A 24,469-nucleotide genomic window follows, 5' to 3' on the forward strand; every position below is an offset into this window, starting at 1 on the left:
GCTCTAATTCAACTCACCTGGCGGAGCAGTTCGCACCAGGCTGCGCTTAGCTGTAGATTGCACAAGGTCTAATCAGCGGCCACGCGCAAGCAGCAGCACAGAGCAGGTAGTGGGCAAGAGGAGGAAGAGAAGAGAAGAGTAACAGCCACACCTACTAGGTCAGCGCGACAGTACAACAAAACCACGTTTAAGCTCTAAGCACAAGTAGAAGCGCAAACACTTATCTCAGTCAGAAAGCAACGCGTCCTTGACTGATGGACCCTCTTTAACTTATCAACTATGCATTTAACAACTAAACTTGTATTGGATGTTGTGTTTGTGTTGGTGCTTAAAAATTATAGTATAGTTCATAGGCGTGTCACTATAAATGTTTGTTTAATGTATGTTTCCAAATTTGCAGTATTGATGGGCGCTTGAAGATGGGTCATTTGGGCGACTAGTAAAGCGATGAACACAGGACACCAAATTGCAGAATGAAGTTGATTGAAGCAGAAGGAAGCCACATCTCTGCCTTTTTGCACTGAAGGAAATTGCGGCAGGAAGTGAAATTACTTATGACTATGGTGGGAAAGAATGGCCCTGGCGGAAAAAGGTGGGTCATTTAAAAAAAATTTCCCCTATGAATTGTTGTTTAAAACCTACATATCTAGATGTCACAATTAGGGCTGCAACTAACGATTATTTCAATAATCGATTAGTTGTCGATTAATCAATTAGTTGTTTCAGCCCTAGTCACAATATTTAAATGTCCTCTTGGTGGTATTCAATCTGGTTTAACTAAATCTTGAATTTGTATGACTTTCCCAAGTGATGATTGCAAGCTTATCTGTTTTGTGTCCCTCCACAAGTGTGTTTTACTGAGTGGCCACACACTGGAGGTGAAACAGTGAAAGCATCAGTTTGAGCTCAGATGTCATTATGAGGCTGATGGACAGTGTCCTTGAAAACCTTGGGTTTTTCTGTGTCAGACATATACATGCACCTTTACTCACAGTCACTTTAGCTTCTTAGTATTGTCTTACTTTGGCTTCACTTAACTAGGTAAGGGTTAATCACTCTGTTTCTTTGCAGTTAGGGTGAGAGTTAGAACTGTATTTAACTGAAGGTGAAACAGAAAATGCTTAACTATGTGTGTGTCTGACACAGACAAACTCAAGGTATGTGAGAACACTGTCCTGACATTTGAGCTCAAACTGAGTCTTTCACTGTTTCATCTCCAGTGTTTGGCATACTCAGAAAAACACACGGGTTGAGGGACACTGGTTAAAAAAAGACCACTCGTAGTGCATTAAATACATTTCCACTGTAGCTGCCAGATGTTTACAATATTTGTTCTACTTTTCATACCCAGCTAAAGATCGCAAGCATCCCTTCTGGTCAACAGTGTGTTGCAGAGCCTATTGCCCATGACGTGGAGCACCATGTGATCTCTACAGACTCATTCACAGGTGAGTCCCTGCTTGAGTAAGCACTACCTGTTAAACCCTGGGGTCTTGCAAAGCACTATGCCTCCATGTCTTGTGTTCTCTTCTACAGACAGAGAATTAAGAGCAGAGTGTCAGTCATCTAGACCTACAGCAGACAACTCTGAGCATGAGGTTAGCATGGATTCATCTGTTTACTAAAGATTGTATCAATGTGTAGTTTGGTAAATAGTGTGGTTTGTAAAGATCATGTTTATCAATTGATTACAATTATACTGCATGTACAGTCTTTAAATCATTGTAAGTACAGGTAGTCATCATTTAACATTGCATTTCCCTCTCAACATCATTTGGGTGTTTTAAGGTTTGACTGAGAGTGTCCCTCTTGATCAGATGGACACTGTACCATTGATGCTTGTTCATCTTTGCATCTTTTTAGGTGCATTCTGTTGGAGGTCAGCGTGGCACTTCTTCTCTGAAAGAGTTAATTGGTGAAGTTGGTGTCCAGTATCAGGAGTTGTCACCCCAAGCGTTCTCAGAAGAACTTACCAGTGGTCAGTTTTGAGTAAATGTTGTTAACTTCTGGCAATGCATGACATGCCTGAAGGTTTGCTGCATGAAAAATGTGCCAGTATTGGGACATTTCTGATGATTCTATAGTGTCTTGATGGATATTTTGAGTAGAATTGTAACAGTCAGGGATGTGAATTGATTGCGTTATGCGTAGATGTGTTTTTTTTGACTTAACGAAAGTCAAGCACTGAATCTCCTTGTGTTCCCTTGTACAGAGAGCAAATCGAAAGAGGTGCCACAATCATCCAGAGCTGTGCCTAATGACTCTGCTTGTGAGGTGAGTTGAAATTGACCTTTGTTTTAAAATTGACCAATGGTTAGAAGTGTTATGGTGTTTACATGAAACTCCATTTGAGTATTTTAGCAAACATCTGGCAGCGGTGGTGGAAATGTCCTCTATTTAGAACAGGAGGTCTTTTCTAACCACAGTGTCCCCTTAACAAGTGTGTTTTACTGAGTGGCCACACACTGGAGGTGAAACAGTGAAAGCATCAGTTTGAGCTCAGATGTCATTATGAGGCTGATGGACAGTGTCCTTGAAAACCTTGGGTTTTTCTGTGTCAGACATATACATGCACCTTTTACTCACAGTCACTTTAGCTTCTTAGTATTTTACTTTTGCTTCATCTAAATAGATTCCCCTCTCTCTAACTCACAAATCTCAGGAATTGAATAGATATGCTTCACTATTTTATCTAAAAAGTAACTCCTATCTCCCTTTCCATCTCTCCTGAAGGATTGGTAGAAAATATGTAAAACGGTCAAACATTATTTGTAATTCATCATAAAATATTTGGGTAACAATGTTTTATGTTTCATTTCATGTTTTTAATTGTTTCCAGTGTACAATTCATAGGCTGGTATTTGAATCGGTGAAACTTGACAAATGTGGGATATGCCATTCACCTTTGACAGCTATCAGATGGCACGGTCTAAGATGCAAGCGTAAGTGTATTATTTATCTTGTGTTAATTAATGCATTTTTTCACTATACCATAAGTTACCATGAGTCAGGTCTACATTTTCATATGTAAAGAATTAAAAAAAAAAAATCACTTCAAAGTTTTATCAATTCAAACCATTGCAATGATACACAGTGTAATGGCAGATACTATCACATATCATGCATTTGAGTTTGTCTGCTTAGTGTGGCAGAGAACAGAGAGCATACTGTAATAATGTATATTGCCCTCTTACTCTTTGTTGATTAGACTGTTGAACTTTACAACTTTAAATCTTTGTTTCACTCTTTCAACATCAAGCTCATATAAGCTAAATAAGCATCTCACCGCGCAAGGCATGCCGGTCCGGGTCAAGGTCACGACTACCCAGCGTGCATCGTAAACAGTAAACACGGCCGCGTGTGATAGCGATATTGAATATTTTGAACGTCCTAAAGTCAATGTTTTAAAAGAATTTGGTACGAAACGGGGATACAGTGCTGCTGGGAAGAGAAAGAAAGAACTCGTGGCCCTCGCTTGGGCGTTTTCACTACAATATATGTGTATATATATGTGTATATGTGTATATATATGTGTATATGTATATATGTGTATATATATGTGTATATGTATATATGTGTATATATATGTGTATATGTATATATGTGTATATATATGTGTATATGTATATATGTGTATATATATGTGTATATGTATATATGTGTATATATATGTGTATATATGTGTATATATATGTGTATATATATATATATGTGTATATGTATATATGTATATATAGTTTACTAATTAGTCTGTTTTTAAAATAACAATGTTTTATATCTCAAATCTGATGAAAAAAATTGATTATTAGGATGATGCAGTATATCATATTCATAAGTTTAAAATGTGTCTTAAACTTAAAAAAAAAAATCTGCTTTTTATTCTGAATTATCGTTGGTTTTAAATTCACTTTATGCTTGTTTATATTTAGTGGTCTTAGTGAATATAATTTGTGATGTGTGGGATCGCTACTTTTTAAATTATAACTTAATGAATCATCGGTTGTTGTCTAATGCTGTGGTTTCTTTGTATTTGTAGAATGCTGTTGTGTGTGGCATAAGATCTGCCTCCAGACATCTTCAGAAGACTGGGATATGTCCGACGTAAGTGTACAGTGAAATTCAACCTGGAAAAGACTCAGATACGGAGAAAGAATTAGACATGCTTTATTGAACATTAAATATTTGGCGGTCAGACCCCGGCGGGAAAACTGTTGATAAAAGCATTGCTGATTGAAGTAGGTCTTCCCCCGGGGTCTGGACACTGGTGGTGGTATGGAGGCAGGGGGCAAGCATGGGGGTGCAGGGGTGGTGGAGGGATGCGAAAACGCTGAGAGGCCGAGCTATGGGTGAAAGAGCTTAAATGCCCGGATGCTGAATGGAGGCGTAGGTGCGAGGGAGCTCCGGATTGGCTGCGCCGGAGTGAGCAGCTGAAGGGAGTTGAGATGATGATGATGGAGACGATGTGCAGGTGTGTCTCCCAGGTTGAATTTACGCAGGCTTCATTATAATATAGTTAATATTGACGTAGATGCAGTTCGTGAAGATTGCCACATGTTGCTTGCTCTTCCTTTTTCTTTCATCACAAAATTATAAGGATAATCAGTTTTGTAAGTGTTGTCTCAGATAGAGAATTGAAAGCAGAGAGATTTTGGACTGGATAGAGTGTAGAAGTTATGTGAGAGAGGCCAGAAATAAATAAACACATTGTAAAAATATTACTTAGATTTTATTATAATCCTTTGTAAAAAAAAAAAAAAAAAAAAAAACAGTTTCATACAATCTAGTAGGGGTGCAACGGATCAAAAATCTCACGGTTCGGATCGGATCACGGTTTTAAAGTCACGGATCGGATCAATTTTCGGATCAGCAAAAATATAGAAAAAAAAGACAAAAAATTCTACGCCGTTTACTTATTTAAGTATTTTTGCCTATTAAAAACATTCAACTGAAGACTCATTCCACGCACTTATATAAAAACAAATTAAGGTGCAATATGGACATTATGGACCATGCTGGGCAGCCTCTGCATCATCTGCACATGGCCATAAACAACCAGAGGAGTCTGTTCAGTGACAGGTTGCTTCTCCCAAAGTCAAGGACCAGCAGACTTAAAAAGTCCTTTGTCCCACACGCCATCAAACTATTTAACTCCTCGCTGGAGGGAAAACGGGGACAGAGGAGGGGGGAACAAGTAAGCTGTAGTGCCTTTTCACTGTGCAATAGTTTTTGTTAATATCCAACGGTGCAATAGACTCACAATACTTGAAATGTGGCGTTTCCTTGTATCCTTATTCCTATTTATTCTATTTATCCCTTTGTATACTCTGTATTTATATATGTGTAAACATTGTATATTTCTGCTCACATTCTGCAACTTCTGTGGGTGCTGTGCTACTGAAACTGAATTTCCGGAGGAACCCACCCGAGAAATAAATAAAGTTTCATCTAATCTAATGTAATCTATAGGGCAGTGCAGGGCTTTGTAGCTACCACTCCGCTGTGATATAACGGGCGGTCACGGTCACGTGGCTTTCCGTTGCCCTGGAGCTCCACCCATTTGTAGTTGGAGCAACAGAAGATGCCTGGGACAGTTCAGCCATAACTTTAAACTTCTCCTGCTCATACATGCTTGGAAGGATCTTGTCACTGAAGTGGACAGCATAGCGAGATATCATAGCGTGGCTCAAGCACGTTCATCACAGTTTAAACCTTGTTTTGCACAACAGACGACGGCCTCCCGTCTGCAGCTAAACACCCCATTAGCTTTTAGCTTTAGCCCGGTCGGACTGGGCAGCAAAGGGCTGCTTAAATGCCATAAACTCCTCTGCTCCGCTGCTTGGACCGCTAAGCGCTACCGCTTGACAGACTGACGACGCGCACCATACACATTACTTTTTTCTTTTTGAATCTTCGGATCACGTGCGTACCGAACCGTGGAGTGGGATCGGTTCGGATTTCGGATAAACCGTGATCCGTTGCACCCCTACAATCTAGTCTCAAAGGTTTTACAAACTTTGATCTGTGGGGGTCATTGTGGGAGGGGCTCTGGGACCAGGTTAGGGCTGGTGTCTTAGTTTTTTTGTTTTGTGTTTGGTTTTTTTTGTTAATGTCATTGTTCAAAAAATATAAATTGGATATTAGAAATGGGACAAATATCAAATTTAGTACTGAATCGATCACAGATTGCAAATTGATCAAGCAGAATCAAAATACTTGCACAAAATACATATCTGCTGCACATTTTCTTCTTTAAATCAGGAGCTATTTCTTAGTACTTTTAAGACATCTAGAGACTTTGGTTTACGTCCCGAGCTCTGTGACGTGAACAATTTAGCATTTATCCTTCCCATGTTTATTTCTGTTATTTAATCTATGCTGTATTTACGAACAGGGTGATGTCTCATCTGATGAAGAATACATCCCAAATTCTGCATCAGATTCAGAAAGCTCAGGAACAGAGTTGTCTATTGAGTTACCTGGACCATCAAAAACTCCCATGCTGCTAGCATGCCTGATTTATGCGTTACTTTTGCTGAAAAGAACAGACCATGGATGTTAAGAACAACTTTGAGCACATTTTGAATGATCTTGAAACTACTGATGATCTTCATCCCGACCAAGAACCAGACAGCTCAGAGTCATGCCAGCAGAAAACAAAAGATGCATGTAGCAAAAAGAGTACTGTGGATATTAGCCAAAATGAATCCCCAACCAAGTCAACAAAATTAATCAAAAGCACAGTCAATTTTTGTTTTGTGTGTGGAAAACCTCAAACAAAATTTGCACGTCATCTGGAGACGCATGTAAATGAAAATGCTGAAGTCGCCCAGGTGCTTCAGTTACCCAAATCATCAAAGGACAGAAAAGTTCATCTTGAAAGGTTACGAAACCTTGGTAACTTCAAGCACAACTCTGCTGTTAAAACCGCAGGATCAGGTTGTCTTAAAGTGAAAAGGATCTCAAAAAGAGCAGCAGCAGCGCTGAGACATCTGAGTACTGCTTATACTGTAAGGGTATGATATCCAGAAAAGAAGTTTCTCGGCATATGAAAAGATGTGCTTTAAGACCAGAGAATAATGCTGAAGAGAAGCTGAAAGATAGTCTTTGGTATAGCATCTACTCAATCCACAATGTCTCAGCCAATTTCAAGTGAACTCTACTCAGTACTGGGCAAGATGCACAAGGATGATGTGTCTAGTGCAATAAGGAATGATCATTATATTATGCAGTTGGCTCAGTCTCTTTTTAATAAGCATGGAAGTGACAGATCAAAGCATGAGTATATAAGACAGAAAGTAAGGGAACTTGGGAGATTACTTGTGACTTTGCGTCACACAACAAGAATCCATAATATGGAAGAGGCAATAAAACCAGCCAACTTCTTTATTCTTACTAATGCTGTCAAGAGAGTTTCAGGTTTTGATACTGAAACCAGCACATTCAAAGCCCCAAGTTTGGCCCTGAAGCTTGGACATTCTCTCAGAAAAATAAGTGATATTATCATGTGTCGTGCTCTCATGGAAGAGGATCAAGAGGCGATCGATTCAATCAGGAGGTTTCACACACTTCATGAAACAAAGTGGTCTGAATTAGTTTCCCATTCAGCCTTATCAAACCTGAGTGAGGCAAAATACAACAAGGTCGACAGCCTTCCACTGACCAGAGATGTTCAGAAGCTGCAGTTATATCTTGGTCAGCAAGTGGAATCGGCTAGGGAGAAACTAGGTGATAACCCAACAGCAGGAACTTATGCAGCACTAGCAAAGGTGATCCTTTGTCAAGTGATTTTGTTCAATAGGAGGAGGGAAGGTGAAGTAGCACGTATGACTGTCAAAAATTTTGAAGATCGTGACATGTCCAAACTAAAGCGATGACATCAGCTCTGGGCTTACAGAAGTTGAGAAAAGGCTTTGCCAACAGTTTGCCAGAGTGGAACTGAAGGGAAAAAAAAGGACGAAAGGTGGCTGTGATCCTGACTTCTGATATGACCGATAACCTGTCACTCCTCGTTAGTAAGAGGAAAGAGTGCGGGGTATCTGAAAACAATATGTACCTTTTCGCCATTCCTTGTAGTGATGGTCACTACAGAGGGCAGTTTGGTCAGTTTGCAGATGCTTGCGGAGCTGAACATCCTCAGAACCTCAGATCAACTAACCTTCGCAAACAGATTGCCACGATAAGCCAAGTCATGAACTTGAAAGATAATGAACTAGACCAACTGGCCGATTTCCTCGGCCATGACATTAGGGTCCATAGAGAATGCTATCGACTGCCCCAATCAACAATTCAGCTGGCTAAGATCTCCAAGTTGCTCATGGCCATGGAGAAGGGAAGTGTGAAGGATATTCAAGGAAAAACTCTGGATGAAATTGGTGGTATGCATGGTTTATATGTTGTTAAATCGGCTTGGTGTTTGTGAATATGGTTGGTCTAATATGGAAGAAATATAGTATCATCAGAATCCAACTATTTTTAGACATTGAATTTATAACACTGAATTTTTATCCTCCAAATTTCCCTGCAAAAATAGTCACCTGCAAAAATTCACCTGCAAAAATTCACCTGCAAAAAATTCAACTGCAAAAATTCACCTGCAAAAATTCACCTGCAAAAAGTTCACCATCAAATATTCACCTGCAAAAAATTCACCTGCAAAAAATTCACCGTCAAATATTCACCAGCAAAAATTCACCTGCAAAATTCGCCTGCAAAATTCAACTGCAAAAGTGATGAACTTAAATGACCCAAGCCAGAGCAATCAGCACTAGATCGAGTCGAGCGGCTCTCAGCCAATTAAATTACGCTGTTTGATCACATGACATCGTTAGCCAGCAGTGTGTCTCCTAGAAGATAGCTGTTTAGAGGTGAGGGATTAAGGCTGTATCCCAATTCAGGGTCTGCAGCCTTAAAGTACGCAGCCTCAACGGTCTTCAAGGGTCGCAGACTCAAAGACCGCTAAGGCTGGAAGTGCGAGGCTCGTGAAAAGGGACGGTCTAGCCTCCGTCGCGCTTCCCAGGTTGCTTAGCAACCATAACACCAACCGCTGGAAACGTTTCATACAGCTTTGTTTGACAGAAATGAAGGAGAACATATTTTGTTCGTGTGTTTGTTTCTACACCAGCTTTGTGTGATTTAATAAGTATCTGAGGCTGAGACCACAGGACTGTAAAACATGATTGTTGGCCTTCATATCTGTACTGAACAGTCATTTAAGATTAGCTAGTAAACAACAATTAGCCAGTGTTGTTCATGAGACTAAAGTCAGTGTAAATATGATATGGCCAATATTATAGTTATTATATTAATCATTATAAGTTATTACAGCAGTGAGTTTGAACTCTCAAATCAAATAACTTCTATTGTCACATCACATGTGCAGGTACACTGGTACAGCACATGTGAGTGAAATTCATGTGAGTGAACTCTGTGTCAAATACTGAGCTTCAGTAAAGATTCAAGTTCCAGTTATTTATAAGTCCTATCACCTTAAATCTTCACTCAAAGACAAATATCTTTGACAGTGCATATATAGGTGTATTATATATAAGAGACAAATGTTGTTCGTTTAATATGTTGGCATTACTAAATTTGGCTCAATGCTTACATATATGTGTAAAAAGAAAATGTACGAGCTGTGAAAACTGTTTCTAATAAACAAAGAGTAGACTGATATATTAAATATTCCTTTATTGGGTGAGAAAATCAGACCATGTCATAACTGCTTTAAGTCACACAGAATAGATATCAGAGCCTTAAACAGGCTGACTTCTGCTAAATGGGTCAAACTGGGCAGAAACTATACAAACACATAACATCCTTATAGAATATGATGTAACACTATAGATCAACTTACCTCAGAATATATAAAGCATACAAACAATTACAACAATATGATGCAAGAAACTACTAATCCAAAATACTGAAAGCTTCATAGAACTGAAACAAACATTTATTTTTAGCTCCATTCTGCTGCTGATACATACTTTAGGTTTCTGAACATTAAACTTGTTGCTGCCTTTCATAGTGTGTAACTTGAAGGCCCTGAGTACTTTCTCCCACACTGAAAACACTGGGATGATAACATTATTTGAACATTACCTAATAAGACTGATTCAGGACAGACAATTAGTTATGTTAAACTTTCCTAGCAGTCCTTCACAAACAGGGAACAGTGTCTATTCTCTCCATCTGTCAGCTGCTGCTGGCTCTTCCTCCTCCTCTTCCTCACACACTGCTGAGTTTGTCCTGGTGGATCATCAGGGGTGCAAAGCCTCAGATGATGTGCAGCAGTGGGTCCCTCAGTCTGTCCTCACTCTGGACACTTGCAGTTGTCACACATGGAAATCAAATGTGTGATAAGCTGCAGGATTCAAACACAAGTGTAACTTATAAATACATGTTCATACTTTTATTCCACAATCAGAGAGAAAGAAAGAGAGAGAGTGCAGGACAGACAGACAGGTGACAGTCTCAGGTGTACACACTGCTACAAAACAGCACAAGAGAAGGAGGATTTAGTGTTTGTGTTATTACGAGTGCTAAACAAGAAGAGTTCCCAGATGGTCCAGTGGACACATGTGTGACTCCTGTGATTAAAGCATCTTTCTTTCAGCTTAACGAGTGAACCGTCAGCTCGTTCAAACACACGTTAAAGTCCGTTTGGCTCGACACCACCGAACAGAGGCAGCAATACAACATAGCTAACATTAACAGTGCAGTGAATCCTGCTTGTGCCGTCATATTCAGGACTGCAAACCGAGCAGCATCACTGACTTTCAGCTTGTTGTGTTTGTGGATTTATGACTGACTTTAATTATCCATAAAATCATCACATTCTCTGTAAGAGAATCAATGAGTACTAAAAATGTGCACCTTTACCTGTGTGTTTTCTGGGACAGGAACAGGGTGATATCTGTGACACAACTCCCACAGCTGGTTGGGACTCGTGTTGTTTTCTGTTCGCAGTGGATGGTTGTCCCATCCACTGCAAAATGTATTAAAACTAGAAAAATTTGCATTTCCTGCGAAAATGCAGTGTGGATGCTTTAAAGCTGAAGCTTTCTGCTGAAACTAGCTGAAAAAGCTGAGAAGTTGGAGAAATTGTAAAAACTTTGCAGAAGCAAAGGAACTTTGCTAAAATGTAGTAACTTAGCAGAACTGCAATATCTTAGAGGAAACATAATACTTGGCAGAAATACAATAGCATAGCAGAACTTAGCAGAAATATTGTAACTTACCAGAAACACGATAACTTCTCAAAAATACAAGAATTTAGGAGAAATAGTATAAGATAACAGAAAGAATATATTTAGCCAAACATTCTTAAACATTACAGAAATACTATGATTTAGAAAAACAGTACAACATAGCAGAAATGCTGTGATTTACCAGAGACACTGTAATATACTATGAATATTGTAATTTTATATAAATACTATGTTTTAGCAAAAATACTCCAGTTTAGCACAAATATTATAATATAGCAGAAACACTATTCTATAGCAGAAATGCTATATTTAGAAAGAAAAAATATAATATAGTAGAAATACTATGATTTAGCTGAAATCCTACAACATAGCTTAATAACAATGATTTAGAACAGATAATATGATTGAGCAGAATAGTAATAACTTAAGTGAAAATATTGGAAAGGTAAAATGATAAGCTGAATAAAAGGAACATGGTTAAGTTCGCTCAAAACTAATTTTTGTTCACCTGTGAAAAAATAAAATAAAAATTCATTTAGAAAAAAAAAAAAAATAAGAAAAGCCAACAGATACACAACATCAAATATGGATACACAAATCACCAAATACACAGAAAATCAAATATGGATACACAAATGTACAGTGAGAGACACACACAAACAGGGTCTATGCCAGTCAACCAGTCTGAATATATTATATTTTTATCGACCAATGAGATGCTGCCCTAAAAAAGGTCTTTGTGTGTGTCTTTCTTTCTCTCTCTCTGTCTCTCTCTCTCTCACACACACACACACACACACACACACACAGCAGCAGCAGCAAGTGAACAGGGGCTGTTAACAGCATGTTTCTAGGTCAGTCAAACAGCTGTGAGCTTCTCAATTTGAATCCACCAATCAGAGAGGTTGTGTGCTTTTCCCGCCAAAACTGGTGCACCAAGTGCAGGCTTTTACACATGCAGCACAGAGAGAGACAGGATTTTTGCAGTCTATTTCTCATAGTCAGGACTCCCCTCAAACAAACAGCCATAAATTCCTAACCGTAGGGGCTAAAACAGTCATTCTGAGACCGTTTTGTTCAGAAGACATGGGGAATCTTGAAATGTTGACCATTTAAAATACAAATATGAAATATTAGAGATATATGACATAGATGATTGGTGGGCTTAGAAGCCACGAAGGTCCCAATATGCAAATTTAAATGTGCCAGGACTCAGATATGATTGGCTGGCTGGGAAGCCATGAAGACAACAATATGCAAATTTAAATGTGCCAGGACCCAGATATGATTGGCTGGCTGGGAAGCCATGAAGGTCCCAATATGCAAATTTGAATGTGCCAGGACTCAGATATGATTGGCTGGCTGGGAAGCCATGAATGCCCCAATATGCAAATTTGAATGTGCCAGGCCTCAGATATGATTGGCTGGCTGGGAAGCCGTCCAGGTCCTGATAGGTAAATTTGAATATTACAGTCCTTACAGAGGACTGACTCCTGGGGACCTGGCAGAAATATATAGAAATACAATGATTACCCAGAAATACTGCATTTAGTAGAAATACTATGTTTTAGCACAAATACTATAATTAAGCAGAAATATTATATTAAGTACAAATCCTATAAAATAGCAGAAATAGTATGATTTAGCAGAAATGCTGTATTTAGCACAAATACTGAAAAGCAGCACAAATGCTATGACTTAGCACAATAGTAATAACTTAAATAGAAAAATTGGAAAAGCAGAATGGACAGCTGAAAAAAGTCCCACAAGCACAGAGAGACACACACAGGATCAAATTCAGTCAACCAGTCTAAATATATTGAATTTAAATCATACAATAAGATGCTCCCATAAAAACTCTCTCTCGCCCTCTCTCTCTCTCTCTCTCACACACACACACACACACACACACACACACACACACACACACGCAGCAGCAGCAGAAGCAAGTGAACAAACAGGGGCTGTACATACAGTGTTTCCTGTATGTTTCTAGGTAGGTCAAAAAGCCTGGAGCTGCTTAATTTGAATCCACCAATCAGAAAGGCTATGTACTTTTTCCCGCCAAAACAGGTGCACCTGTTTTTACACACGCAGCACAGAGACAGGATTTGTGCAGTCTATTTTTCATAGTGAGGATTCCCCTCAAACAAATGGCTATAATTTCCTTACCAGCTGTGCCACTGGGAAAGACAGTGAGCTCTTGGGAAACAGGGTGATGAGCAGTCAGAATTAGATCGCGGTGAGAGGCAAAGAGCGCCGTTTTTTGGAGTTACAAAACGTCGTGTAACTCAAAAAGTAGGTTGACTAGAAGCATAATTCTTGTACTGGGTGAATCAGCGGACTTTGGTGTACTTTGACTGCGATTTTCATTGCTCTTTGTACATCCGTCGCTGAGATATGACGAGAGAAGAAACGGCAGACCTCAGATATGATTGGCTGGCTGGGAAGCCGTGCAGGCCCTGATATGTAAATTTGAATGTCTCAGTCCTCACAGAGGACCTGGCAAAAATATATAGAAATAGTATGATTAAGCATAAATACTACATTTAGCAGAAATACTGTATTAAGCGGCACGGTAGTTAGCACTGTTGCCGCACAGCACGAAGGTCCTGAGTTCAATTCCACCATCAGGCCGGGGTCTTTCTGTGGAGTTTGCATGTTCTCCCGTGTTTGCGTGGGTTCCCTCCGGTACTCCGGCTTCCTCCCACCGTCCAAAGACATGCAGCTTGTGGGGATAGGTTAATTGGATAATCCAAATTGTCACTAGGTGTGAATGGTTGTCTGTCCTTGTGTGTTGGCCCTGCGACAGACTGGCGACCTGTACCCGCCTCTCGCCCTATGATAGCTGGGATAGGCTCCAGCGACCCTGAAAAGGATAAGCGGAAGCGAATGGATGGATGGACTGTATTAAGCACAAATCCTATAAAAAGCAAAAATACTATATTAAGCAATATAAAAATCCTATAAAAAGCAAAAATACTGTACTATGATTTGGTAGAAAACTATAATTAATCAGAAATACTATATTTGGCAGAAATACTGTAATCAGCACATATACTGTAACATGACAGAAATTCCTCCACTTAGTAGTAATACTATAACATAACACAAATGTTATGATGAGTTGAGCAGCTGGTACTCTGGTGCAGTCAGCACAATCTGGAGCTGAACACTCTTAAAACTGTAGAGATGACAGTGGACTTCAGGAGACATCCCTCAACTCTGCCCCCTCATCATATCAGACAGCCCTGTGTCGACTGTGGAGATCTTCAAGTTGCTGGGTACCACCATCTCCCAGGACCTGAAGTGGGAGACCAACATCAACTCCATCCTCAAAAAGACCCAGCAGAGGATGTACTTCCTGAGACAACTGGGGAAGTACAGTCTTCCACAGGAGCTGCTGATCCAGTTCTACACTGCAGTCATTGAGTCTGTCCTGTGCTCCTCCATCACAGTCTGGTATGGTGCAGCCACTAAACAGGACAGGTGCAGACTGCAGCGGACTGTACGGGCAGCAGAAAGGATCATCAGCGCCCCTGCCCTCCATCCAGGATCTGTACCTCTCAAGAACCAGGAAAGCGGGCAGGGAAAATCATCACAGACCCCTCACACCCTGGACACAGACTTTTTGATCTGCTGCCCTCTGGCATACGGTACAGAAGCCTGCAGACCAGGACCACCCGACACAGGAACAGTTTCTTTCCCCTCGCCATCTCCCTTCTAAACAGTTGAACTGTCACACTGCTCCCACTGCCAGACTGCAACTGCACCTTATGTACATTCTGTAGTATTCATTCCACCTCATTTCATTTCTGTATTTTATGTATATACGTTTAGATTAGTTATTTATAGTTGGTTTACACAGCTTTGTGTATGTATGTGTATGCATGTGTGTGTGTGTGTGTGTGTGTGTGAGATTTACATTGCTGTGCTCGAGAGCCACCATCTACCGGAACCAAATTCCTTGTATTTGTCTGCACATATACTTGGCCAATAAACACGATTCCGATGATTTGGCACAAAAACCATGATTTGGCAAAAATACTATGATTTAGCAGAAATACTATGATTGAGCAGAAGTACTAAGATGTAGTAAAAGTACTTTGATTTAAGAGAAATACAATTATGGAGGAGTAATACTTTAAAATGGGAGAAATATTGATACACACACACATTCACAGAGCCTAAAGGGAAGAGTATTTGTGCCATGGAGTGTTAAGAAGAATGTGAGGTCCATATTAGAAAAGCTGGTAAAAAGTTTTCATAATTGTAATAAATGATGAATATGAATTAGTGGTCTGTGATAGTGTATTAATTTGTAGGGCAAAAAACATGTTGTCTAAGGTGGAGTTGAACCCACGACCTTTGGGTTGCAGACCTGTGTCATTATCAGCTGCGCCACTGGGAGAGACAGTGAGGTTTTGGGAAACAGGGTTATGAGCAGTCAGAATTAGATCGCGGTGTGAGGCAAAGAGCGCCGTTTTTTGGAGTTACAAAACGTCGTGTAACTCAAAAACTAGGGGGACTAGAAGCATAATTCTTGTACTGGGTGAATCAGCGGACTTTGGTGTACTTTGACTGCGATTTTCATTGCTCTTTGTACATCCGTCGCTGAGATATGACGAGAGAAGAAACGGCAGACCTCAGATATGATTGGCTGGCTGGGGACCTGGCAGAAATATATAATAATAGTGTGATTAAGCATAAATACTACATTTAGCAGAAATACTGTATTAAGCACAAATCCTATAAAAAGCAGAAATACTATATTAAGCAATATAAATATCCTATAAAAATGGTATAAAAAGCAAAAATACTGTAACATGATTTGGTAGAAAAAGTATAATTAATCAGAAATACTATATTGGGCAGAAATACTATATTTAGCACAAATCTTATAAAATAGCAGAAATAGCATGATTCAGCACAATAGTAATAACTTAAACAGAAAAATTGGAAAAGGAAAATGGACAGCTGAAAAAATGCTGAACATGCTAAGGGTCTCTCAAATGTACTTGTTAAATGAAAAAAAAAACTCAGCAAAAAAAGTGTAACAGTCACACAATCACAAATATGGAAACATATGGAAACACACATGCACAGAGAGACACACACAGGATCAAATTCAGTCAACCAGTCTAAATATATTGAATTTAAATCATACAATAAGATGCTCCCATAAAAACTCTCTTTCTCTCTCTCTGTCACACACACACACACACACACACACACACACACACACACACACACACACACACAGGGAGAGAGGAGCAACTTGCTAGGTCATTCAAGCAGCCTGGGAGCTGCTAAATTTGAATCCACCAATCAGAGAGGCTGTGTACTTTTTCCCGCCAAAACAGGTGCAGCCGTTTTTACACACACTCAGAACAGAGAGAGGCAGGATTTTTGCAGTCTATTTCTCATAGTGAGGATTCCTCTCAAACAAGTGGCCATAATTTCCTAACCGTAGGGACTAGAACGGTCATTCTTACACCGTTTTGTTCAGAAGAGATGGGGGAATCTTACAGTGTTGACAATTTATCATTAAAATATGAATTATTGAAGATATTTGACTTGTAATGCACCATAACTGAGTAGAGGCGCAGCAAAAACTGCCTTGACTTCCCCTCAAACAACGCTTTCTAACTCTAAATCTATTTGGAGTATCGATATCATTCTTTCACCGTAAGAGACAGCAGGCTTTGGTGAACAGTCATGGAAATTTTCAGGTCTCTGTGGAAATCCATCAAAAAGATATGACGAGAGAAAAAAGTGCCTCATTTCCAGAGTTTGAAATCTGAAGAAATCTGAGCGAGGGACGAATTTCCTACCCTCAAACAAGTCTAACTCATTTCAGAACGGTAATAGGTGAGAAAAAAATTATTGAATTGTGAGTGTCAGGAGTGTCTGAAGATATACTGGGACAAGCCTCATGTTTTAACTTCGCTTCATTAAGGAGATATGATGATTCGAATATGCCTCTCATTACAGAAATCAAGCGGTGATTTTGAACAAACTCTCCATTGACTTTCTATGGAGAGTTTTCAGACTTTGTGTTGGTCTGAGGAGATTTGCCAAAATTCTATAAATCTCACAACAATGATGGTGACATTTTCGAAAAGCCAGCAAAAATGCCTACGTTTTGATGTATAATTTGTGGAAGTTGAGTGAAAATTGAGCAAGTAGCAAGAAGTTGTTTGGACATGAAGAGAAGACTGCGAAACCTACAGTGGCACACTGGAAGCCAAGTGCATAGCAACCATAACAACGCATGTATTTTCTGAAAAATAACAATTTTGCAACTCAAAACTTTAAGAGGGATAAAAATAAAACTGTAACAGATATGAAAAAGCTGAATCATTCATGAATAGCCCAATAATTTGTGAACATTTTAAAATTTGAATGGTTGTTCTACGTGAAAGTAGGAAAAAGTAGTTAAGTTTCAAAAACAAGCAAGTTTTAGCAGAATTGCGGAAGTTTCCCATTCATTTCAATGGGACAAATTAAAGGAAAAAAGCTTAATATTTTAAAAAGTATAATAGTTAAAAATACCAAAAGTCATAGCCATCATTAGCAGAAATAGCAGAATAGTTTAAAATTTGAACGGTGAAAATCGGCTGAAAATTGTGGAAGTAGATAAGTGCCAAAAAAAAGTACAAAAGTGGCAACTAGAATAACTAGAAAATTTGCATTTCCTGCGAAAATGCAGTGTGGATGCTGTAAAGCTGAAGCTGTCAGCTGAAACTAGCTGAAAAAGCTGAAAAGTTGCAGAAATTGTAAAACCTTTGCAAAAATTGTAATAACTTTGCAGAAGCATAAGAACTTAGCAAAAATGTAATTACTTAGCAGAACTGCAATAACATAAAGAAAACATAATACTTGGCAGAAATACAATAACATAGCAGAACTTAGCAGCAGAAATTAGAATAAATATTGTAACTTAGCAGAAACAAGATAACTTTTCAGAAATACAGGATTTTAGCAACCATGGTACAAGATTACATAGATACTTTATTTAAACAAAAATACCTAAACATTGCACAAATACTGTGATTTAGGACAAATACTACAACATAGCAGAAATGCTGTAATTCAGCAAATATACTATGCTATGGCACAAATAGAAAGAATATGCTCAAATACTATGATTTTGCTCAAATAATATGATTAAGCAATAATACTAAGATTTAGCAGAAATACTGTATTTAGCACAAATACCGAAAAGTAGCAGAAATACTATAATTTAGCATAATAGTAATAACTTGCACAATTACAAATATGGACATGGTAAATGGCTCTATATTTATATAGCGCTTTTATGGTCCCTAAGGACCCCAAAGCGCTTTACATATCCAGTCATTCACCCATTCACACACTGGTGATGGCAAGCTACGTTGTAGCCACAGCCACCCTGGGCGCACTGACAGAGGCGAGGCTGCTGGACACTGGCGCCACCGGCCCTCTGACCACCACCAGTAGGCACACAATAAGATACACCCATAAAAAGGCTCTCTCTCTCTCTCTCTCTGTCATACACACACACACACACACACACACACACACACACGCAGCAGCAGCAGAAGCAAGTGAACAAATAGGGGCTGTACATACAGTGTTTCCTGTATGTTTCTAGGTAGGTCAAAAAGCCTGGAGCTGCTTAATTTGAATCCACCAATCAGAAAGGCTATGTACTTTTTTTCCCGCCAAAACAGGTGCACCTGTTTTTACACACGCAACACAGAGACAGGATTTGTGCAGTCTATTTTTCATAGTGAGGACTCCTCTCAAACAAATGGCTATAATTTCCTAACCGTAGGGTCTAGAACGGTCATTCTTACACTGTTTTGTTCAAAAGAGATGGGGGGATTGTCAAGTGTTGTGTGTTTAAAGTAAAAATATGAATTTGTAGAGATACATGACATGGATGAGTGGTTGGCTTACAACCCATGAAAGCCCCAATATGGAAATTTGAATGTCTCAGCCTTCAGATGTGATGGGCTGGCTGGGAAGGCATGAAGGCCTCAATATGCAAATTTGAATGTCTCAGTCCTCAGATATGATTGGCTGGTTGGGAAGTCATGCATGACTTGATATGTCAATTTGAAAATTACAGTACTCACAGAGGATTGGCTCCCTGAGGAGCTGGCAGGAATACATAGAAATACTATGATTACCCAGAAATACTGCGTTTAGTAGAAATATTATGTTTTAGCACAAATACTATAAAATGGCTGAAATAGTATGATTTAGCACAAATGCTGTATTTAGCACAAATACTGAAAAGCAGCAGAAATGCTATGACTTAGCACAATAGTAATAACTGAAATAGAAAAATTGGAAAAGCAAAATGAACAGCTGAAAAAATGCTGAACATTCTAAGGCTCCCTCAAATGTAATTGTTGAATGAAAAAAAATCAGCAAAAAAAAAGTATAACAGTCACACAATCAAAAATATGGACACATATGGAAACACACAAGCACAGAGAGACACAGGATCAAATTCAGTCAACCAGTCTAAATATATTGAATTTAAATCATACAATAAGATGCTCCCATAAAAACGCTCTCTCGCCCTCTCTTTCTCTCTCTCTCTGTCACACACACACACACACACACACACACACACACACACACACACACACACACACACACACACACTAGCAGCAGCAGCAGCCAAATAGCCTGGGAGCTGCTGAATTTGAATCCACCAATCAGAGAGGCTGTATACTTTTTCCCGCCAAAACAGGTGCACCTGTTTTTACACACATGCAGAACAGAGACAGGATTTGTGCTGTCTATTTTTCATAGTGAGGATTCCCCTCAAACAAATGGCTATAATTTCCTAACCGTAGGGGCTAGAACGGTCATTCTTACACCGTTTTGTTCAGAAGAGATGGGGGGATCTTAAAGTGTTGACAATTTATCATTAAAATCTGAATTATTGAAGATATTTGACTTCTAATGCACCATAACTGAGTAGAGGCAAAGCGAAAACTGCCTTGACTTGCCCTCAAACAATGCTTTCTAACTCTAAATCTATTTGGAGTATCGATATCATTCTTTCACCGTAAGAGACAGCAGGCTTTGGTGAACAGTCATGGAAATTTTCAGGTCTCTGTGGAAATCCATCAAAAAGATATGACGAGAGAAAAAAGTGCCTCATTTCCAGAGTTTGAAATCTGAAGAAATCTGAGCGAGGGATGAATTTCCTACCCTCAAACAAACCCAATTCATGGCCAAATGGTAATAGGTGAGAAAGAAATTCTTGAATTGTGAGCGTCAGGAGTGTCTGAAGATATATTGGCACAAGCCTCATGTCTTAACTTTGCTGCGTTGAGATATGACGATTTGAAAATGCCTCTCATTAGAGAAATCCAGTGGTGATTTTGAACAAGCTCTCCATTGACTTTCTATGCAGTTTTCAGACTTTGTGTTGGTGTGAGGAGATTTGCCAAAATTCTATTATACAGAAATACTGTAATCAGTACATATACTGTAACATTTTAGAAATTCCTCCACTTAGTAGTAATACTATAACATAACACAAATGTTATGATGAGTTGAGCGGCTGGTACTCTGGTGCAGTCAGCACAATCTGGAGCTGAACACTCTTAAAACTGTAGAGATGACAGTGGACTTCAGGAGACATCCCTCAACTCTGCCCCCCCTCATCATATCAGACAGCCCTGTGTCGACTGTGGAGATCTTCAAGTTGCTGGGTACCACCATCTCCCAGGACCTGAAGTGGGAGACCAACATCACCTCCATCCTCAAAAGACCCAGCAGAGGATGTACTTCCTGAGACAACTGGGGAAGTACAGTCTTCCACAGGAGCTGCTGATCCAGTTCTACACTGCAGTCATTGAGTCTGTCCTGTGCTCCTCCATCACAGTCTGGTATGGTGCAGCCACTAAACAGGACAGGTGCAGACTGCAGCGGACTGTCTGGGCAGCAGAAAGGATCATCGGCGCCCCTGCCCTCCATCCAGGATCTGTACCTCTCAAGAACCAGGAAACGGGCAGGGAAAATCATCACAGACCCCTCACACCCTGGACACAGACTTTTGATCTGCTGCCCTCTGGCACACGGTACAGAAGCCTGCAGACCAGGACCACCCGACACAGGAACAGTTTCTTTCCTCGCCATCTCCCTTGTAAACAGTTGAACTGTCACACTGCTCCCACTGCCAGACTGCAACTGCACCTTATGTACATTCTGTAGTATTCATTCCACCTCATTTCATTTCTGTATTTTATGTATATACGTTTAGATTAGTTATTTATAGTTGGTTTACACAGCTTTGTGTATGTATGTGTATGCATGTGTAATGTATATATAGATACGTGTGTGTGTGGGTGCGTGTGTGTGTGTGTGTGAGATTTACATTGCTGTGCTCGAGAGCCACCATCTACCGGAACCAAATTCCTTGTATTTGTCTGCACATATACTTGGCCAATAAACACCATTCTGATGATTTGGCACAAAAACCATGATTTGGCAAAAATACTATGATTTAGCAGAAATACTATGATTGAGCAGAAGTACTAAGATGTAGTAAAAGTACTTTGATTTAACAGAAATCCAATTATGGAGGAGTAATACTTTAAAATGGGAGAAATATTGATACACACACACATTCACAGAGCCTAAAGGGAAGAGTATTTGTGCCATGGAGTGTTAAGAAGAATCTGAGGTCCATATTAGAAAAGCTGGTAAAAAGTTTTCAGAATTGTAATAAATGATGAATATGAATTAGTGGTCTGTGATAGTATATTAATTTGTAGGGCAAAAAACATGTTGTCCAAGGTGGAGTTGAACCCACGTTCTTTAGGTTGCAGACCTGTGTCATTACCAGCTGCGCCACTGGGAAAGACAGTGGGCTCTTGGGAAACAGGGTGATGAGCAGTCAGAATTAGATCGCGGTGAGAGGCAAAGAGCGCCGTTTTTTGGAGTTACAAAACGTCGTGTAACTCAAAAACTAGGTGGACTAGAAGCATAATTCTTGTACTGGGTGAATCAGCGGACTTTGGTGTACTTTGACTGCGATTTTCATTGCTCTTTGTACATCCGTCGCTGAGATATGACGACAGAAGAAACGGCAGACCTCAGATATGATTGGCTGGCTGGGAAGCTGGCAGAAATATATAGTAATAGTGTGATTAAGCATAAATACTACATTTAGCAGAAATACTGTATTAAGCACAAATCCTATAAAAAGCAGAAATACTATATTAAGCACAAATCCTATAAAAAGCAGAAATACTATATTAGGCAATATAAATATCCTATAAAAATGGTATAAAAAGCAAAAATACTGTAATATGATTTGGTAGAAAAACTATAATTAATCAGAAATACTATATTGGGCAGAAATACTATATTTAGCACAAATCTTATAAAATAGCAGAAATAGTATGATTCAGCACAATAGTAATAAGTTAAACAGAAAAATTGGAAAAGCAAAATGGACAGCTGAAAAAATGCTGAACATGCTAAGGGTCCTTCAAATGTACTTGTTAAATGAAAAAAAACTCAGCAAAAAAAGTGTAACAGTCACACAATCACAAATATGGAAACATATGGAAACACACATGCACAGAGAGACACACACAGGATCAAATTCAGTCTACCAGTCTAAATATATTGAATTTAAATCATACAATAAGATGCTCCCATAAAAACTCTATCTCGCCCTCTCTTTCTCTCTCTCTGTCTCACACACACACACACACACACACACACACACACACACACACACAGGGAGAGAGGAGCAACTTGCTAGGTCATTCAAGCAGCCTGGGAGCTGCTAAATTTGAATCCACCAATCAGAGAGGCTGTGTACTTTTTCCCGCCAAAACAGGTGCAGCCGTTTTTACACACACTCAGAACACAGAGAGGCAGGATTTTTGCAGTCTATTTCTCATAGTGAGGATTCCTCTCAAACAAATGGCCATAATTTCCTAACCGTAGGGGCTAGAACAGTCATTCTTACACCGTTTTGTTCAGAAGAGATGGGGGAATCTTCAAGTGTTGACAATTTATCATTAAAATATGAATTATTGAAGATATTTGACTTGTAATGCACCATAACTGAGTAGAGGCAAGCGAAAACTGCCTTGACTTGCCCTCAAACAACGCTTTCTAACTCTAAATCTATTTGGAGTATCGATATCATTCTTTCACCGTAAGAGACAGCAGGCTTTGGTGAACAGTCATGGAAATTTTCAGGTCTCTGTGGAAATCCAAAAATAAGATATGACGAGAGAAAAAAGTGGTTCATTTCAGAGTTTGAAATCTGAAGAAATCTGAGCGAAGGACTAATTTCCTACCCTCAAACAAGTCTAACTCATTTCAGAACGGTAATAGGTGAGAAAAAAAATTCTTGAATTGTGAGCGTCAGGAGTGTCTGAAGATATACGGGGACAAGCCTCATGTTTTAACTTCACTTCGTTAAGGAGATATGACGATTCGAATATGCCTGTCATTACAGAAATCAGCGATGATTTTGAACAAACTCTCCATTGACTTTCTATGGAGAGTTTTCCGACTTTGTGTTGGTCTGAGGAGATTTGCCAAAATTCTATAAATCTCACAACAATGATGGTGACATTTTCTGAAAGCCAGCAAAAATACCTACGTTTTGATGTATAATTTGTGGAAGTTGAGTGAAAATTGAGCAAGTAGCAAGAAGTTGTTCGGACATGAAGAGAAGACTGTGAAACCTACAGTGGCACACTGGAAGCCAAGTGCATAGCAACCATAACAACGCATGTATTTTCTGAAAAATCACAAAATGAAACTCAAAACTTAAAGAGGGATAAGATGAAAACGGTAACAGATATGAAAAAGCTGAATCATTAATGAATAGCCCAATAATTTGTGAACATTTTAAAGTTTGAATGGTTGTTCTAGGCGAAAGTATGAGAATGTAGTTAAGTTTCAAAAACAAGCAAGTTTTAGCAGAATTGTGGAAGTTTCCCATTCATTTCAATGGGACAAATTAAAGGAAAAAAGCTTAATATTTTAAAAAGTATAATAGCATAAAATACCAAAAGTCATAGCCATCATTAGCAGAAATAGCAGAATAGTTTAAAATTTGAACGGTGAAAATCGGCTGAAAATTGTTAAAGTAGTTAAGTGCCAAAAAACGTACAAAAAGTGGCAACTAGAATAATAAAGTATAAAGAATAAAGAGAAACAGGAACTCAATAGTGTGGATGCATAAAGCATCCACACAATAATAATAATATAGTAGAATA

General features: G+C 39.1%; 2 protein-coding genes across 3 annotated transcripts in view; both read left to right on the top strand.

Moving 5' to 3' along the window:
• Positions 1–419: 419 nt before the first annotated feature.
• LOC120435745 lies at positions 420–6,559 on the top strand. The gene is made up of 9 exons (XM_039605810.1): positions 420–439; positions 490–592; positions 1,352–1,448; positions 1,537–1,598; positions 1,864–1,978; positions 2,213–2,274; positions 2,840–2,942; positions 4,037–4,101; positions 6,392–6,559. The coding sequence occupies exons 1-9, from the start codon at positions 420–422 to the stop codon at positions 6,557–6,559; spliced, it is 795 nt and encodes a 264-aa protein (XP_039461744.1).
• Positions 6,560–7,951: 1,392 nt separating this feature from the next.
• LOC120435510 overlaps positions 7,952–24,469 on the top strand; it is a 28,107-nt gene continuing 11,589 nt past the window's right edge. For both annotated transcript variants that reach the window (XM_039605259.1, XM_039605260.1), the window contains exon 1: positions 7,952–8,375. In XM_039605259.1, coding sequence (XP_039461193.1) covers positions 7,985–8,375 — 391 coding nt within the window. In that variant the 5' untranslated portion in view covers positions 7,952–7,984. The remainder of the gene's footprint in view (positions 8,376–24,469) is intronic.

Source organism: Oreochromis aureus, linkage group 22, assembly GCF_013358895.1.
Source record: "Oreochromis aureus strain Israel breed Guangdong linkage group 22, ZZ_aureus, whole genome shotgun sequence".
NCBI classification, from domain to species: domain Eukaryota; kingdom Metazoa; phylum Chordata; class Actinopteri; order Cichliformes; family Cichlidae; genus Oreochromis; species Oreochromis aureus.

Coding starts and splice junctions, on each gene's coding strand:
- LOC120435745 (XM_039605810.1), top strand. CDS start 420: ATGGGTCATTTGGGCGACTA. Junction 440..489: donor ATGGGTCATTTGGGCGACTA/GTAAAGCGATGA, acceptor AGTTGATTGAAG/CAGAAGGAAGCCACATCTCT. Junction 593..1,351: donor AATGGCCCTGGCGGAAAAAG/GTGGGTCATTTA, acceptor TTTCATACCCAG/CTAAAGATCGCAAGCATCCC.